The sequence below is a fragment of the Dendropsophus ebraccatus genome, chromosome 6 (genome assembly GCF_027789765.1).
Source record: "Dendropsophus ebraccatus isolate aDenEbr1 chromosome 6, aDenEbr1.pat, whole genome shotgun sequence".
NCBI lineage: Eukaryota > Metazoa > Chordata > Amphibia > Anura > Hylidae > Dendropsophus > Dendropsophus ebraccatus.
Genome location: NC_091459.1, coordinates 16,814,207 through 16,832,746, shown reverse-complemented (window position 1 = coordinate 16,832,746; position 18,540 = coordinate 16,814,207). Strand labels below are relative to the sequence as shown.

Below are 18,540 nucleotides of genomic sequence, written 5' to 3'. Positions count from 1 at the left end.
TAAAAGGTGTAAAAAAAAGTAGGTGTGTTGTATGGTCATGGTCACCCCGGCGAACGTTTTAAACGACCATGTAACAACCGCAAAATAATTGTTACACTACATTTATATAACACGTTATGTGTTATCGTTCGCTAAAAAAAAATTGTTTAGTGATCGTTAACGAGCGGTCGTTGGAGCGAGTTTATGAACGATAATCGTTCCGTGGAATAGGGGTATAACTGATGTACAACAAGGGTATAATGTATGTAAACAGGAACAATGCCAAAGTTGCGAAGGAAGATCACCAAGACACTGGGAGAGACATGCTTTATTCACCTGCATGTGGCTTCCTGGCCTCCTTTTAATGGTATTGGTGTTATTGTCAATCTCAAAGACAAAATGAGGCTCAAAGCCATTCTGCCAGCAGCAGGAAGAAGACAGAAGAGGAGAGACAGAAACAGGGTGGCTCAAATGAAGGCATTTCAGATATCATGAAATAATGAAGAAAAAGAAGAAAAAAAAAACACCTTATGAAGTCAGCCAAGTGCATGCACAGACTATACAGATCAGAGAGCAAAGCTGCAATATAACACATAGGGCAACAATGCGGCCTGCATCCTTCTATATGTCAAGGATATAGAGCTATAGATGCATTAAACATGACAGCTAGAATAATATAAATAAAAGACAGATAGAGAGCAGTTACCCGGAAACACAGCCATAGAGGAGACATGAATTCTTGGGGGGGGCAGCACATTTAATGTATTTTAATACGAAAAATATTTTATCTTGGAATCGGCGCCACTCTCTATATAATACAAGATAAACACAACCTGCTACATTTCACAAAAGAAATAAGGAGGATATTTGAATGTGTGAACCTGACATCATGTAATCTTTAGGGAACCTTGGCCCTTCAGTGTTGAAAAACTACAACTCCCATCATGCTTTGGCTGTCCAGACATGATGGGAGATGTAGTTTTTCAACAGCTGGAGAGCCAAGGTTCCCTACCCCTGCTTTATACAATATATCGTACAAGGACACAATTAAGTAATTAGTTCTGAAAGGTTTTCTCCAAATATTACCCAGAAAATAAATCCCTATCATATAGCTTAAGGGTGCGTTCACACCTACAGGATCCGCAGCAGATTTGATGGTGCAGATTTGATGCTGTGTTCAGTTATTTAAATGAAATCTGCTGCGGATCCGCAGCGGAAAATACGCTGCGGATCAGGTAAGTGTCAACGTACCCTTAGGATGCCTTTACACACACCGGATCCGCAGCAGATTTGATGGTGCAGATTTGCTACTGTGTTCAGTTATTTAGATCAAATCTGCTGCGGATCTGTAGCAGAAAACCTGCTGCGATACGGTGTGTGTGAAGGCTCCCGACCCCCCGTTACAGCCCCCTATACTAACCTGATCCCGCAGGGTCCCGCTTCCTGATCCGGTCGGGTCACGGAGATATCAGCGCCCGAAGCCCTGCGCGCGCGCTCACAGGAGAGTCCGACGCTCATAGAGAATGAATGGGGAGTCCGATGCTCCGTCATTCTCTATGGGCATCGGACTCTCCTGTGAGCGCGCGCGCAGGGCTTCGGGCGCTGATATCTCCGTGACCCGACCGGATCAGGAAGCGGGACCCGGCGGGATCAGGTGAGTATAGGGGGCTGTAACGGGGGGTCGGGAGGCTGTCACCCCGGCACGGGGGTGACAGGTCCTCTTTAAGAAGGAAGGCTGCATTGCACAAGAGAAACTGCACTGTATTTGGATTATTGCTCAAGAAGGAGGCGCTGCTCTATATTAAAAGTTACAGGCCTTTTCTAAGGGCCCTATTACAAGGAGCAATAAATCGGGCAAATAAGGGAGATTATCGCTCCACGTAAGGCCCGAATCCTGTCTTCTACCAGGCGTCTCCGTGCCCCTCTGCTCAAAGAATTTAAATTTTCTGCACAGAATTTCAGCGCCAATTCTGTAGTGTGAATGGGGCCTAATAGGAGGCAATGATCATTGGCTGATCGTGTCTTTAGGACTGACACCAACGACCGCCGCCTGCAATGTGTAATAGCGATGCGCGGGCAGCAGCTAACGACTGAATAAACTGTTATACATTACCTCTCCACATTCCCGGTGTCCTCCTTTGCTTCATGTCACAACCCCTTTAAGTTCAACTGCATCTAGGCCTCTTGACATATTCCACACTCCATGTCAAAGCAGCCACCAGGGTTACCAACCTCTTTTCCTCTAGATGGCTTGTGCAAACTTTAATTTTTATTTTTTATTTTTTTTACAGACATACTGGAAAACCAAAATAAATCTCAAAAAGTCCTATTTTTACTAACTTTCCCGACATGTACAGTGAGGTGGCAACCCTGGCAGGCACTGTGTGAGGACACCAATGAACTGCTCCACATAGCTCACTTTCCTGTGGACATGACATAAGGGAAGTGGGATACAAACATAGAAGATTGTCGGCAGAAAAAGACCACCCGGTCCATCTAGTCAGCCCTTTTAGGATTTCTTTTTTTATTACCTTAGGATAGATATGTTTATCCCAGGTTGGTTTACATTATGTTATAGTAGATTTACCAACCAAATCTGCTGGAAGTTTGTTTCAAGCATCTACTACTCTTTTATTAAAGTAACATTTTCTCATGCTGCTTCTGATCTTTCCCCCAACTAACCTCTCACTGTGTCTTCTTCATTTCAGTTTTTTTCTAAAAACAGATTTTAATCATACAGATTCAAATCCTTAAAGTGACGCTATACCCACAATCTGACCCCCCAAAACCACTTGTACCTTCGGATAGCTGCTTTTAATCCAAGATCTGTCCTGGGGTCCGTTCGGCAGGTGATGCAGTTATTGTACTAAAAAACAACTTTTAAACTTGCAGCCCTATGTCAAATTGGCGTAGATATGTCCTAGGATTGCAACACCCCTCCGCCCCTCCTCCTCACCCTCTTCAACATTAGGAATGCCCCTAGAACAATTTCTTCTATTCCTTGTTTTTTAGGACAATAACTGCATCACCTGCTGAACAGACCCCAGGACAGATCTTGGATTAAAAGCAGCTATCCGAAGGTACAAATGGTTTTGGGGGGTCAGATTGTGGTTACAGAGTCGCTTTAAGTCTTTCCCGATATGTTTAATGCCTGACTGACACCTTCCACCACATTTGTAGCCCGTCATTGGACCAGCGGTTCACGGACAATTGTATGACTTGGCGAGACATCAGTACCATTTAAAAACACATATTAAAAGTCAAAAGGGGCACTGTTGATATGTTCTTGCACATTGTGTGTGAAAGGTGAAAGTGTGTGCCAAATAAACCAAAGTGTTAGGATTCAGTGATCCATTTCTGTTTGCATGACGGAGAGAGACTAAACTGCAGATGAATGCTATTCCCAAAACTATATTATAGCAACAATTGAGCCAAATCATCAATCCCCTAACAGCATAGACCAGGACTCTGCCATCATAAACAGTCATAGTATTTAATACATTGTAAATAAGCTGAATATTTCTTAAGCAGGGCTTGTAAAAGAATAGGACGAAAATTATTTCAGTAGAACGCTACATGCAGCATTTCCAAGGACCCGCAGAATAGCTGAAACAGACGAGTTATATGCCACATCATGAGCACCTATAAACTGTGATCACATTACAATAAAAAAAAAAACTTCAACTGATGTAAATTTTTATGCCATGCAAAGCTTTACATTTCACATCTAGCAAGTAAATGTGAAAAAAATGCTGCAATGGGCCAGAAAAGATCATTGCTTAAGGTCAGGGCAGGAACAGTCCTGGTTTATGCCGTCGGCATGCATTTTCTACAAATGATTCCACGAGGAATTGTGTCATGCTGAAGGTGCCAGATCATTCCATGCAGGGTTCTTACCACTAAGAGGGCACTATCATCTGTATGCTGGGAGCGTCTGGATGGGAGGGGACACTGAGATGGAGGCAGGGAGAGATGGAGCAATGTCAAATAAAAACACACAAACTCATAAAAACAAAAGGAAAAAAAGAATAAAATGCAAAATGTTCAGATACCAGAAGGCGACACAAATGGAAAGAAGCAGATCTGCTTATGGAGAATGGGTGAGACATTGAGTGGGGAAAAAGGGTCACCTCCTATGAAAACTGTAAAGAAACAGCATCAGCATCAGAGGAGATAACGCCAAACTTGTCATATCCGTCACCATATCGTTCACATACACCTCTCTCTCATTCTAAATCAGGGGTAGGCATGATGGGAGTTGTAGATTTGCAACAGCTGGAGATCCAAGGTTCCCTACCACTGCTCTCAAATTCAAAGTATAGTTGCTGGGTTATTGTGCGCATTCAAAGCTCGGATCTGGTAGTACTGGGCGCATGTCGACTTTTCCAGCCTTGAAATTTTGTGTTCAGTAAGTGACAGTAAGCAGCACTATTCTTGCGATAACTAGAATTACGCTAATACCCTTAGTTAAAGTTTTGTTAAGCACGTCAATATTGATGTGCTAACAAGTCCAGTACAATCATATGATAAAAAACAACAACAAGGGCACTCAGCTTTGCCATATGACTTTATATCCTCACAAAACGCGTGACTACACGGAACTGCAGTGGCAGGTGGGGCCGCCAAGCAAAGACATGATTTAGGGCAGCTGTTTTACAGATGTTTGAAGAAGCGTGCATGTGCGTGAAACAGCTGTCATAAATCACGCCTGTGCCTGGCATCCTGCCACTGCAGTTCCATGTGGACAAGTTTTTTTTATGACAAAGTTATATTGGAACTCTGAACGCCGTCCATACGGTTAATCTTTATCAGATGATTCACCCAGTCTGCATCTCCAATCCAATACTTGGGGTCTGGACTCACAGAATGGTGGCTGAATTTTTTTTATAGTCTATTGATCAGCACTGTTATTCGGGCAGCTGTACGGCTCTTGCACATAGTATGGAATTATTATTATTATTATACCACATGGGGAGGCACCAATAGAAGCTGCCACAAGAATGTATCAGGAAACAAATACATACTGAAGATGCTGCCATACTAAAACATGGAAGTTTATGAAAACACTGATGCTTAATGATTATTATATAAGTATCTTGGTGAAGAAAATGTGTCACCCCCACCCAAAGCTGTTGCAACTTGCACACTACGGAAATCATGCGGATAACTTGCCGCGGATTCCGTGCACCCTCCCTCTTGACTTTTCGCCCTTTCTATGCTTAGGCGGATTCAGCAGTCCGCCCAAAGAATTTACATGTCACTTCTTTGGGCAGGCGACAAAATCCGCTTGACCACAGAATGGAGCCTATGGAACTGGCGGAACTTCAAGCGGGAAGCGTGGTGCGAGTTATCCTCGTGATTTCCGTGGTGTGCAAGGGCCCTTAGGGAGTAGGTTTTTATAAATGCTGAGCAGATACACTTACAAAATGGTTTTTGGCTTTAATTTCATCCCAAAACAACTTTTAATCCAGTGCTAAAAATGTCAAAAAGAGGTGGGGCCTAGTTTTCCCTAGTTTAGGTCCCTGCGCCTAAATGCTCTTCAATATAGTAATTCCCCAGATCTGGATTGTAACAGTCTGTATCCCACTTATGCGCCATGGCCTATTGGCTCAGAAGCAGTGAGGGATAAATTTGGAAGTGTCAATTCTCTAGGCCACTGTGCGTGCGGAGGATATAGACAGGGCAGGCCAAGGGCTTAACTACAATGGAGGGGATGGGAAACCCCAGGCCCGGCTTCTGACACTGTCCGCACAAGGATAAAAGTTGTTTTTTAAGAAAATAAAGCCATAAACACGTTTGCAAAGTATGTCTACACAACATTTATTAAAACCTACACAACAGTTGCAGCAGCTTGGTGAGGGTGGGGGGGCTTGGTGACAGTCACTATAAAGAATTTATCCAGGATTATAAAAAAACAGCTACTTTTTGATAAAAACACGTTGTGTGTGGTATTATTCTTCAGCTCCATTCACTTCAATGGAACTGAGCGACACAAAACAAAAGTAAACTGCAGAAGAGTTATGTTGTTAGAGGAATAAGATGACCGTGTTTTTCTAAACCTGGATAACCCCTATAAGTATTAGTGGTCATTCAGTTATATAATGTTGTCCCCTGATGGTCTAAGATTTTAAAACTTTTCCTTTAAACCACCCCCAACCCCCCCCCCCCCCCCCCAAAAAAAAAACACCTATATACCTCTCATATAACACTGTACTATAACTAAAGGCAAAAAAAAAAAACCATAACCAGAGTGTTAGAGTTAGAATACATTCTTATAGTAACAAACCTGTTTTAAATGGTTCCCAGTAACCCAGGTCTCCCTACTGGGCTGAAGTGACATTCTTGTTACTAAGCCAACTATATAGACATACATTATCTATCTCAAGGATGAATCACATAAACTAGTCATTGATGCAAATAAACATATGCAAAAAAAAAAGAGAACACATGCATGGTAGGTTATGAGATGATACCATAAGATAAGGACAAAGTCATACTAGTGAATCAAGTGTGGATATAGATTTTATGCTATTACTTTACTCAAATAAAGTAAGGCATCATGGACATAGCAATACTGTGAACAGACAATGTTTGGAATCAAATGCAGTGCCTGACAGGTCTGTATACTGGACAATTGGCACTCTTGAAGCCGCTGTTTGGTGGTCCTCAGTCCAAACGGCCGGCCAGTAAGAATCTAGACACCGCAAATTACTTAATACTAAAATAAAATTACTATTAGAAAAATAGAAATAGTAGGAAAAAAGACCCCCCCCCCCCCCCCCCCCCCCCCCAAAAAAAAAAAAAAAAAAGTTTCAGTATCTAGCGCTAAACCAAAGAAAAAAAAATCCTAGGCAACACATTTACGTTAATGTTAGTACTGATCGGTGTAAGGCGAGTGTTCCCATAGGGACTCAAAGAAACAGGGGCGACTCCATAACAATTATGGAATAGCAACACCTAAAACATTTTCTAAATGATTCAAATGGAATATTTAGTGAAGAATAATCAGTAAATTAAAGGGATAAGTTAAGCGAAAAATGTTTTCTTTCAAATCAACTGGTGCCACAGATTTGTAATTTACTTAAAAAAATGTCCAGTCTTCCAGTACTTATCAGCTGCTGTATGTCCCGCAGGAAGTGGTGTGTTCTTTCCAGTCTGACACAATGCCATCTGCTGCCACCTCTGTCCATGTCAGGGACTGTCCAGAGCAGCAGCAAATCCCCATAGAAACCCTCTCCTGTTTTCCAGACTGGAAAGAAAACACCACTTCCTGCAGGACATACAGCAGCTGATAAGTACTTTAAGACTGGAGATTTGTTAAATAGAAGTAAAATTATAGATCTCTGGCACCAGTTGGTTTGAATTTTTTTTTTTTTTCTGAACTACCCCTTAAATATCCAACTGTGGAACAACTCTTCTTGTACTGTAGAACAGATACGCAAGATAGGACCTTTCACTTGGAAAAGTAAAAAAAAAAAAAAAAAATACATATTCTCAAAACGGTGACTATTTCTATACCAAAAATAGTTAACATTTTTTTAATATCTCAGAAATAAAAATGTAATTAGTTAACAGTCAGCAACCTCAAAATCAGCGCACACATCCTCACCTCGCTGTCCTGTGGGCTCTGTTTCTCTGGACTCAATGTTCTCTGCTGAAGGAGGGAAAATACTGATATTAATACAAGTACGGAGTGCATGCTCTATACCAGAGATGTCACACTCAGGCCCTCCAGCTGTTTTAAAACTACAAATCCCATCATGCCTGGACAGCCAAAGGTTTAGCTTTGGCTGTCCAAGCATGATGGAAATTGTAGTTTTAAAACGGCTGGAGGGCCTGAGTTTGACGTGTCTGCTCTATACTCACACTGAACCAAGCAGGGCCTGAAACCAGCTCAGAACAGTATATTCCTAACCAGGCTTAAAATACATTTAAAAAGTTCTAATCGCACCTGCCAGCTTTTATAATTATATAAAAGCTGGCAGGTGCGATTAGAACTTTTAGAAGACACTGACACTTACTTTTATAGAGTCTGTATGTGCGAGTCTCTCTCTTATCCTCTCCTCATCGTACTGCTGAGCTGCCAGCTGCGCCTCCCTCCTGGTGCTTTCTAAGACATCTCTTCTATATCTGTCTGGTTTTGTCTACAACAGAAAAAAAGCTGTACTCTCAGATAGTATAAAACAATGATTGCTTTTTTATATTTACAGGAGGTAAAAGAAAAAAAAAATAATAAAGACTTGGGCATTAAAACACAGATCACTATGCTAAAGGAGTATTCAGATATCAAAAGTCATGTAAGGGTATGTGTACACTACAGAATAGGTAAGGAATTTAATTTGACATGGCAATTCTTTGGGCAGATGGCAGATTGCGCTTGAGAAATCCCACAGAATCGATGGGACATCCGCAGTACAGATTCCACTTGAATTTCCTCACCTATTCTGTAGTGTGAACATAGCCTAAGGTAGCCAAGTAAACAATACTATATGCTTACACCGCATTTTTTTTTTTTTTTTAACCTGATCTCAGAGTACTCCATTTAAAGTGTATGATAATGTCAGTAGATGAACTTATGGCTAAAATCAATCGGATACTTTGTCCAGACTTTACCTGGTTTTGACTACTTGACAAGGCCAGAAGATATGAAGCATCCACCTGGGATCTAAAAGTAAAGATAAAAATAACAGTTCAAGTGAGTGCTTTATTAATAACATTATTACTATAGGGCCCAATCTATTCTGCAATATATTAATGCATGCCAATGGTATCTAAGAAAAACTAGATGAAGGAGTTTCCCCACCATATTATGTCATGACATATCGCCCACTGATTCCAAAAACAAATGGGTAGAAAACACTCTGCTTTTTTACTGTACAGTTGTTCTCCCAGTAAACATACAGCTCCGAGTTACCAAACGTAATACTGAAAGCTCCATATTTTGCCACTAAAAAATTTAACTCCTCTAACAAAATTCAAAAAAACAGTAAGGCTGGGTTCACACTAACGTTTTTCTTATTTGCTAACGGTTCCGTCCATATTAATTGAATGGATAAGCAAAAAACTGATGAGCAGACTGATGCAAACTGATAGCAAAATGTTCACTTTTTTCATTGTCCGTTTGCATTTTGGCTTTAAAAAAAATGACTTTTGTCCATCAGTCGGCATATCAGTTTATTTGGTGGTTTCTCACTTCTCCGGCACATGCTCAGTGACAAAACTGATCAAAACTGTTAACTTTACGGATGTAAACGGAAAAACCTTCTGTTTAGATCCGTCCTCTATAATTGACTATAATATATAAAAAAAAAAAAGTTCTTTTAAACGGAGGAAAAAAGCTGCATGCAGGATTTTTTTTTCCATTCACAAAAATGGAACCCTGACGGAATACATGCAAACGGAGCAAAAATAAGACAAATGGAGCACAATAAAAAATACATAGAAATGAATGGGGTGTTGGACGGATACGTCAGATTCCATTTATGTTGTTTAAAAACGGAGCTAAACGAGACTGTGGCGGAGAGAAAAACGTCAGTGTGAACCTAGCCTTAGTCAACATAGGAAGGTATGTGTATAACCTAAGTAAGCCAGGGTGGAGACAAAATTATCATGTCACGTCTATAGCTCTCCAATGTCTTTTACAATAGGTTTAGAGATTTAATACAGATACAGTGGTACCTTGGTTTAAGAGCGTTTTGGTTTAAGAGCTCACAGTTTTTCAAAATTGTGACTTGGTTTAAGAGCATTGCTTTGGTTTGAGAGCTCCCTTTACTGGATGGGAGGGGGGAGTGGGGGAGGGGCATGGTCTGCATAGCGGGGTCTACAGCACTATACTCTGACCCAGGAAGTCTCCCTCACCTTCCAAATCATAGCAGATCCACTTCAGGCTGGGGCTTACATCAGGGGACAGGAATGTGGAGGTAATCTCTTCATAGCTGTAACCCTCTCTCCCCTGACAGAGAGTGCTGCATGTATGTGCCCACATCTGCCCTGCTCACTCCTTCATGCTCCCTGCAGTCTCTGTCAGTCCTTGTGTTTCCCATCCTCTCTATTACTGTACAGTAACTAATATCACAGATTCTGCTGTTTCTGAATTTTTGTTTAATTTGTTTTACATGTTATTCAGAATAATAGTTAACTATTTTTGGGGTGTGGAACCAATTGTCTGCATTTCTATGATTTCTTATGGGAAAACTTGCTTTGGATTAAGAATGGCTTTGGATTACAAGCGCCGTCCCGGAACAAATTATGCTTGTAATTCAAGGCACCACTGTACTTAGAACACACAATTTCATTAAGACCTGAAAAATAGAATCAGTAATACCATTATTTTTTTTTTTTGGTACAGTGGGCAAGCATGAACAGATGTAACTTTACAGTCTGCAAAAACACTTGACACAAGTCAAGTCTTGTTAAGGTCACTACCTGTCAGTTTGTCTGCGTGGTGAAGGCTGTCTCTGCTTGTTCTGTATTAAACTCAGAGATTCAGGTCTCTTCAGTTCCTCTTGGGTTCTGCAAGATAAAAGAATGTATAAAATTCTCCTAAAGAAGAAGTCTGGCCGTAGTAAAATTCTTAGAGCCAGCAGGGGACATAACAACAATCAAGTATGGTTTTTCCCCGTGCCTACGATGCGCCACCTAAACATTGGCATTTTACTGCAAAAGATATTGATGGTCATAGTGAATAATGAAAAGGTCTAACCTGCTGTGTCCTAAACTTCTCTTACCTTTGATATTCTCGGGCCTGTTTAGAAGGAGAGCTCTGCAGGGGGAAAAAAAGCTCAAAATTAAGTGAGCACAAACATATAAATATAATTATTATTATTGTTGCCATGTTCACACAACGTATGGACAATGGCCGTTGTTTGGTACTCAAGAGCAACAGCTGTAGTATCAGTGTCAAGCAACGTCCGTTGTTGCATGGAAAATTGCACTGACATCAATGCACAATGGGCGGAAATACCAGACACGTCAATTATTTCAACATTTGTTGTTTGCATTGACTTTAATGCAACACATGTCACTATGAAAATAATGGCTGTTGTTTTAATTCAAAACAATGGACGATCTTGTCATAAAATATACGTTGAGTGAACGTAGCCTAAATCTCAGCTAATGCTGCAAAAAAATAGGCAAAACAAGAGCGATGATGCCTGGAGCAATGCTTTAAAAATCTTATACAATTTTCTTTTCTTTTTTTTTTTTTTATTTTCCTTACCTCATGTGACACTCGTCTCTCTTCTATATATGCCATGAACTGTGAGCTTAGACTGTCTCCTCTGGAGTGCCTCACATCTTCCTCCTCTTCTTCGGTAGTATAACTATCTATGTAGTCGATCTGATCCAAATCGTGATCCACTATTAGAAAAGAAATCCTTAGGACTACTATAACTAACAAAAATGTTTTATAGGGTATTCAGCCATGTTCTTGGCCAATTCTTATGACAGAAGTTTAGAAATGAAGGTGTGAGACAGGCAGGAAAGCAGCTGGAATCATGACTGGAACTAATGTCAAGGCTCAAACGAGACTTCTCTGCTGTCGCTGCACTTACCTCCTCCATTTGCAGTTACTGAACTGCCCCGGGAATCTTGGTTTTGGTGATCTCTTCGGAGCCTATGGTCTCTATTTGCATCCGTTGTCCGAAAAGAAAGTTCTGGAAATTCATCTGTAGGCTGCAAACACCAACAAAACAAATATAAAAGGCTTTAAAAGAAATACATCAAGCCAAACATCTTAAAAATTTAAGTTTTTTCGCCCTGTGACCTTCTCTCTGGCTGACCCGCAGCTAAGGAGGCCGGAAGTCAGATGGGGGTACTTCGGCAACATTTTTTTTTCCTTCAAATCAACTGGTTTCACAAAGTTAGACATATTAATAACTTTTAAGATCTCCAGTCTTTTAGTATTTATCAGCTGCTGTATGTCCTGCAGGAAGTGAAGTATTCTTTCCAGTGTGACACGGTGCTCTCTTGTATATCTGTCTGTGATTCCAGAACATAGTACCGTAGAATAAAAAGTGTTTTCTAAGAGTCTAAGAGGTGTTCTCGAGCTCCTGAAGTGCAGTAAGCTGTAACACCTCTTCACTCACCCTACCGTACCTGAGCCTGCTGGGATTCAGCTTCCAGGTGTCAATCAAGCAGGGAGGAGGGGGAGAGAGGAGACATTCCAGCTTGCAGCAGATCAGGAGTGTGGAAAAGCCTCTTGACTGTTTGTACCAGAGAATAAAAACATTTCTCTACATTCTGGAAGCACGGCTGGATATATGAAAGGTACCATTTGTCTCTTTGTCCTAACATCTGCCTAAGGCGCCTTAACACAGGACAACTCCCAGCGGAAATCTCACGAGTTTTGCAGCGAGATCTTCTACAAGGTAAGGTCCTGGTAGGTCCCTGTGACTACATACTTGCAGCGGTCTGAAAGACTGCTGCGAGTATGTAATTCACCCGCCCCCTCAATCGGCTCACGCTGTCTGTATACATACATGCTGTTCGGGGTCCCGGCTTCCTGCTCTGCCACCCAGCCAATCAGTGGCTGCGGCTGGGCAACACACTGATTGGCTGGGCAGCAGAGCAGGAAGCCGGGACCCCTTGCAGCAAGGAGACAGGTAATTTATACACACAGCGGGAGCAGGTTAAGGGGGCGGCTGCTGCATTACATAATGCATTACATAGTATGTAGTCACAGGGGCCTGCCAGGACCTTACCTTGTAGCGGATCTCGCTGCAAAACTCGCAGTGAGATTTCCGCTGCGAGTCGTCCGGTGAAGGCACCCTAATGGTGTCAGCAGTTTGGAACATAAGTTACAGCTAACCAATTCCCTTAAATGCATCTCGTAGAGAGCGCTCTCATAGAGATGGATAGATGACCCTCACTTCTGGTCTTCAAAAGCCCTGGAGAAAGAAGAGGGGTCAGAAGAAAAGCGATGTCTGCACCAGCGGGATTCGAGCAGTATCTGAGCACCATAATGATGACAAGCTGCGGGAAGGCAATAATCACGAGTATTTATACATGCCAGCCTGCTGCGAAAGGGGGGGGGGGGGGGGGATTTGTTGCAATGAAAAATAAATTAACGCCTGCTACTTTAATATGTTAATTTTGTGATTATTATTTATAAGGTTGCAAACCCTACCTCATTCCCAGACCATCTTTTATCACCGCTGTCAACACTGTTAAACCCAGAGTCCAGAGCACCATAGGTACGGCCAGGATACACATCATCGTGACTGTAAGAAATGACAGATTTAAATTTTACAGCTGCAGTTTCAACACATAGAAAAAAGTCAAGATGCCACAAGCAACTTAAAGAGGTTTCCTGGGAAGCTTCTAATGATGGCCTAACCACAGGTTATACCCCCAATATCAAATCAGCAGTGTCTGACTACCAGCAAACCCGGTGGTCAGACCCCCACCAATGAAACATGGGTGGGCCTATCCTGCGGTAGGCCAAAAACAATTTTTTTTAAATGAAAATTCTTAACGTCACAACAATGAAACTTGTAATATATAGGACGGAAATACACTTACCAAGAACTAAACCCTAATGGTCTCCGATCATACTCCGGCAGATCCGGAGCATTCTTTAGAGCTTCTATGTTCAGGTATTTAAATATATGGATTTTACCTTTGATACAGATCTATTGGAATAAACATACACATGAAGAAAATTACCACCGTACGATATGATAAAACATTAAACCTACACAGCTCGTCTACAGGAGACCATTTCTTTAGAACTAAAACATTTTTAAGATTTCAAGCCCATACCTGTGCCGGAGGGGATTGCAGGGGATTATTATCCAAGATGATGGCTTGGAGATTACGCAGATTTCTATAGCAGACTGGGATGCTGGTCACTTTGTTGCAAGAAAAATCCAATCTGACTAGCGGTAATTCTGCAAGTTCTAAAAGGACACATGCATGAAGACATTAGATTTATAACAATTTTATATTAAGTAGATAATGCCTGTCCATCTTATTGTCTGATGTTAAAGTAATGGTGGAATGCAAAGGATTTCATGTTAGTCAATGCTATAAAGACTAAGGGTGTATTACATGGAGCGATAATCTACCAAAATCAGGCCGATTATCGCTCTGTGTAATAAAGACAATTATCATCGGCTGATCGTGTCTTTTAGTCCTGACCTAAAATTGTTGGCCGCTGACTGTGCATCACTTTCTGTCATAGTGATGCACGGCTGATGAACCTGTAAAGAAAATAAAGCTCATTCACCTCTGCCCAGTGTCTTCTTCCCACAGCTGTCGATGCAGCTTCAGGGTGTCGCTCTCTGAAATGACAGGCTACTTAGCCAGTCACTGGCCAGGACATCGGCCTGTTACTTCAGAGAGCAACTCTAAAGTTGCACCAGTGACAGGAAGACACCGGGGATGGGGCACAGGAAATGTATGAACTTTATTATTACACTTTTAAAGAAAGGGCTGCACAGACATCACTTATGATATATGCACACACATTTATATTTATACATATATATACATACACACACATTGCTGCATGATAATCGGTTCGTGTAATTGTCTCAGTGAACGAGTGCCGATCTAGCAGATCAGATCAGGCTGTGTAACTCGGCCCTAACTAATGAGCTGTCATGGCACGATAGATCACTTTAAGGGTCCATCTACACAGAAAGAGTATCTGACAGATTATCTGCCAAAGATTTAAAGCCAAAACCAGGAACAGACTATAAACAGAGATCAGATCATAAAGAAAAGACTGAGATTTCTCCGCTTTTCAAATCCATTCCTGGCTTTGGCTTCAAATCAAATTTGGCAGATAATCTGTCAGATAATCTTTCTGTGTAAATGGACCTCTTACAGGTATGTGTGCGTTCATTATTGGAACATGCTTACAATGCGGTTAGGTGCAAACACTTTCTTCAGCTTTGGGTCTTTATAACAACATATTAAAGGGGTTATGCAGGATTACAATAAAAAAAAAAAAGGGGGGTGACAACTGTCTATTGACTGCATCCTGTACTGCAGTTCAGTTCTATCAAATGTTTACTTGGCTAAACTGCAAATGTGTTTTGTGAAACCTTGGACAAGCTCCAAGGAGGCAGCTACACTTATCTGACATTAAAAAAAACACAACTACTTGCTTGCAAAAACAGCACCCCACCTGTCCTCTGCTCCATTCACCGCAATGGAACTGAGCTGCAAAACATCACCCAAACCGAGGACAAGAGTCATGCTGTTATTTAAGGAAAGTGACTATGATTTGTAAGCCTGAATAACCCCTTTAATTACAGACTAAGGGCCCTATTCCACCGGACGATTATCGTTCGCATAATCGTTAACGATCTCATACGACTGCTATTGCGAAAGACCTGAAAACGTTCACTCATTTCCATGCAACGATAATCGTTACTTATGATCGTATTTGCGATAGTTTTTCTTCGCTATTGCGTTCGTATCTACTGCGAAAGATCGGACGTCTTATTCAATGCAAAAGATTTGCGAACGTTTTGCGAATGAGCAACGATAAAAATAGGTCCAGGTCTTATAAAGCGATCAACGATATCTAGTTCGGTCGTTAATCGTTAACTGCATTTCAACCGAACGATTATCGTTTAAATTTGAACGATTTAACGATAATCTGAACGATAATCGTCCGGTGGAATAGGGCCCTAAGGGCCCTATTACACACACATATTTATCTGACAGATCATTGAAGCCAAAGCTAACAACAGACTATAAATAGAGAACAGGTCATAAAGGAAAGACCTCTTTTTAAAATCAATCCTGGCTTTGGTTTCAAAAATCTGTCAGATAGATCTGTGTGTGTAATAGGGCCTTAAAGCAGACCACCTTCATGTGTGGCCAAAATGGATCCTGGCCCTGAAACTTGCAACTCTGATTACTGTTATATCAAAGAAGGAAAGACTGAAGTTAGTGGTTGTCTGGGACTGTACTAAATCTGAACTAAAGGACAGAATGGAATAACACAGATCTTCTAAGGCAATTTAGGAAATAAGATGGGAGGAGAGGGGATTTGTGGTATTCTAACCATGGGGTATAACCAGACCAATATACTGGATTGTGTACGGTGTATTGATCCCAATGTCTATTGTTCCATAAATCTGTTTCTCATTTCCCCAATTCCAGCAATAAGTGAAATATTTATTACAGAGAATGGGTTAAAGAGCCACATAGGCAATATTCTGTGCTGCACGTTCCATGCCAACATAGTTTAGGCATTGCTCAGAATATATTATAGTAAAGAATGTGCAGTGCTAACTTCCCTCATCATTCCCCATATATCTATAAAAAATAAGAATATGTAACACGCTCAATATTTCATGCTAACAAATGCAGAAAAACTGAACATGAGGCTATTGTTACCATTCTGTCAAGCACTAGCCATGACTTATATTATATAAGCGCACACGCTGTGTCCTTTTGGTTGTGATCATTTCTGCTCTTCAGGGGGAGTGTCACAAACTCAGAAGTCTATAGGGCTGGCTAACACCCAGTGTGTTTGTTAAAGGGGAACTCCGGTTAAAAAAAGAATTAAAAACCCCCAACCATAATCTAAGCTTGTGTGTAATAGGCCTATATTACATGAATTGGTCTGTTTGTCTGTATCACATCGTGACACCCTGAAACTGCAGAAAATCCTCGGATCCTCTGTCTTCCATCTCCTTTCTGAGACAGAGGTCAGATGATCTTCCTTTCTTCAGTTGCCAGGCGACTGTAACCCCGCCCACCACTGACATCACAGTGATCACCTGGCCAAAATACTGTGTTTACTGTGCAAAGTAGAAGCAGACTGAGCGAGTGGTGGGCAGATACTACAAGACAGGGATGGGGACCTGGCAGTTAGCTCTGAGGTGCAATGCATGATGGGAGATGTGGTTCCCCAGGTGAATGCCATGATATAAAACTGGGATCATTAATAACAGTTTGAATCTGGGGCTAGAAGCAACATAGACAAGTGGGAAAGGTGTGAAATAATTGATGGGGGATCGGTGAGTGCACCTATATGCTTTTTCTGCATTTAACTTTTTATTTAAAAAAGTTTCTGTTTAGGCTATGTTCATTGTTTGTTGTTTGGCGCTCAAAACCAACAGCCGTTGCCTTGAGTGTAAAACAACGGCTGTTGTCGCATTGAAATCAATGCAGAATGGCCGGAAATAATTGTCATGTCAATTATTTCCACGGCCATAGCAAACAGGTGTTGTTCAATACACTGTGTGAACGGCTGCTGTTTGCATTGATTTCAATGCAATACATTTCTCTATGACAAGAACGGCCATTGTTTTAATTGAAAACTGCATCACACTTTTTTTTTTTTTTTTTTTTTGCAAAAACAGGATAAAAACAGACTCCAAAAATGCAAAGGATGAAAAAACATTTGTATCTGTGTGCATCCGTTCTGATCGATTTTTCTATTGATTTGCACACACATACGTTTTTTCATCTGTTTTTCGCAAAAAAGAAAGAGAAAGAAAAAAAAAAAAAGCAAAAAGCGCAGTGTGAACCCAGCCTAAGGAACTAATGACAGTGACATGCACTTGGAAAAGCAAAATTACAGTTAATACCTTGTGCATCTTTTTCTTTATTTAGCGCAAAAAAAAAAAAAAAAGCACATATTATGCAGCGTAAAAGTCAAAAAGGCATGGTCTCTCTAGGGTATGCTGTTACGGCATTATGAGAGCTTGGAGAGAGGTCTCTTCTAGTATACACTGCAGCACATGCACAGTGAGGCCATGTTCAAACAACGTATAAATTCATTAAACAACGATCGTTAGCTTTCATTACTATGGAATCCCGTCCAGAGTGTATACACACTGTATACAATTCAGCCGGATTCCACGCGGCCGCACAAAACACTCCCATGTTAATTTTGTGCAGCTGCTATTCATTGAATAGCGGCTGAACGAAATTGACTGTGCAGACAATGTAAAGTGCGGCTCTGGCCGCACTTTACATTGTCTGTAATGGTGAACTGGAACACGGGCACACCAAATTGTGCCTGCATTCCAATTTAAAAGAAATTAAGTTCATCCGTCCGGGGGTTAAACTTCACAGACAACTTACAACGTGGGAACAAGGCCTAGGTGTAGAGTTTAGCAAGGCTTGCAGAGAGTGGGGATTGTCAGGTTATCAGTTTTGTTAGCCTACAACACAGTGTAAATCCTAAGCCATGTCTCTGGGATGGAGCAGTAAGCTACCAGCAGATGCATGGGAGCCAGTGATGTACGTGTAGTTTATTATTTTTAATCATTAGCTCCCAAGGCATAAATCAAAAAAAGTCCTGAGCCCGGACAGCCAATTTAACGCAAACCTATCATGTGACCACAGCAGGATAGGTTGAAAAAAATCAGCAGGTAGGCTCTCTCTTCTGACGCGACCAGGAGACGGAACTCTCAGAAGTGCCATAGACTGCATTGCAATACCCTTACAATGCAGTCAACGACGCTCCAGAGAATTCCGTCTACCACCTGCATACCTGCAGGATTTTTTCAGCGCATCATGCTGCGGTCACAGAATTATAGGCATGTTTTAAGAAAATAATACTATGTAAGTATGACAGCTATTTAAACA

The 18,540-nt window shown here is 41.3% G+C and overlaps 1 protein-coding gene across 3 annotated transcripts in view; it reads right to left on the bottom strand.

The window, feature by feature from the left end:
- Positions 1–18,540, bottom strand: part of LRCH3 (leucine rich repeats and calponin homology domain containing 3) — a 73,389-nt gene that overhangs the window by 16,963 nt on the left and 37,886 nt on the right. For 2 of the 3 annotated variants that reach the window (XM_069974575.1, XM_069974577.1), the window contains exons 5-15: positions 13,741–13,877; positions 13,501–13,610; positions 13,106–13,199; positions 11,532–11,652; positions 11,198–11,337; positions 10,707–10,741; positions 10,405–10,491; positions 8,593–8,644; positions 8,001–8,123; positions 7,589–7,633; positions 3,877–3,930 (exon numbers count right to left, since the gene is read on the bottom strand). In XM_069974575.1, coding sequence (XP_069830676.1) covers positions 3,877–3,930; positions 7,589–7,633; positions 8,001–8,123; positions 8,593–8,644; positions 10,405–10,491; positions 10,707–10,741; positions 11,198–11,337; positions 11,532–11,652; positions 13,106–13,199; positions 13,501–13,610; positions 13,741–13,877 — 998 coding nt within the window. The remainder of the gene's footprint in view (positions 1–3,876; positions 3,931–7,588; positions 7,634–8,000; positions 8,124–8,592; positions 8,645–10,404; positions 10,492–10,706; positions 10,742–11,197; positions 11,338–11,531; positions 11,653–13,105; positions 13,200–13,500; positions 13,611–13,740; positions 13,878–18,540) is intronic. The other variant, XM_069974576.1, reaches the window with a different exon arrangement.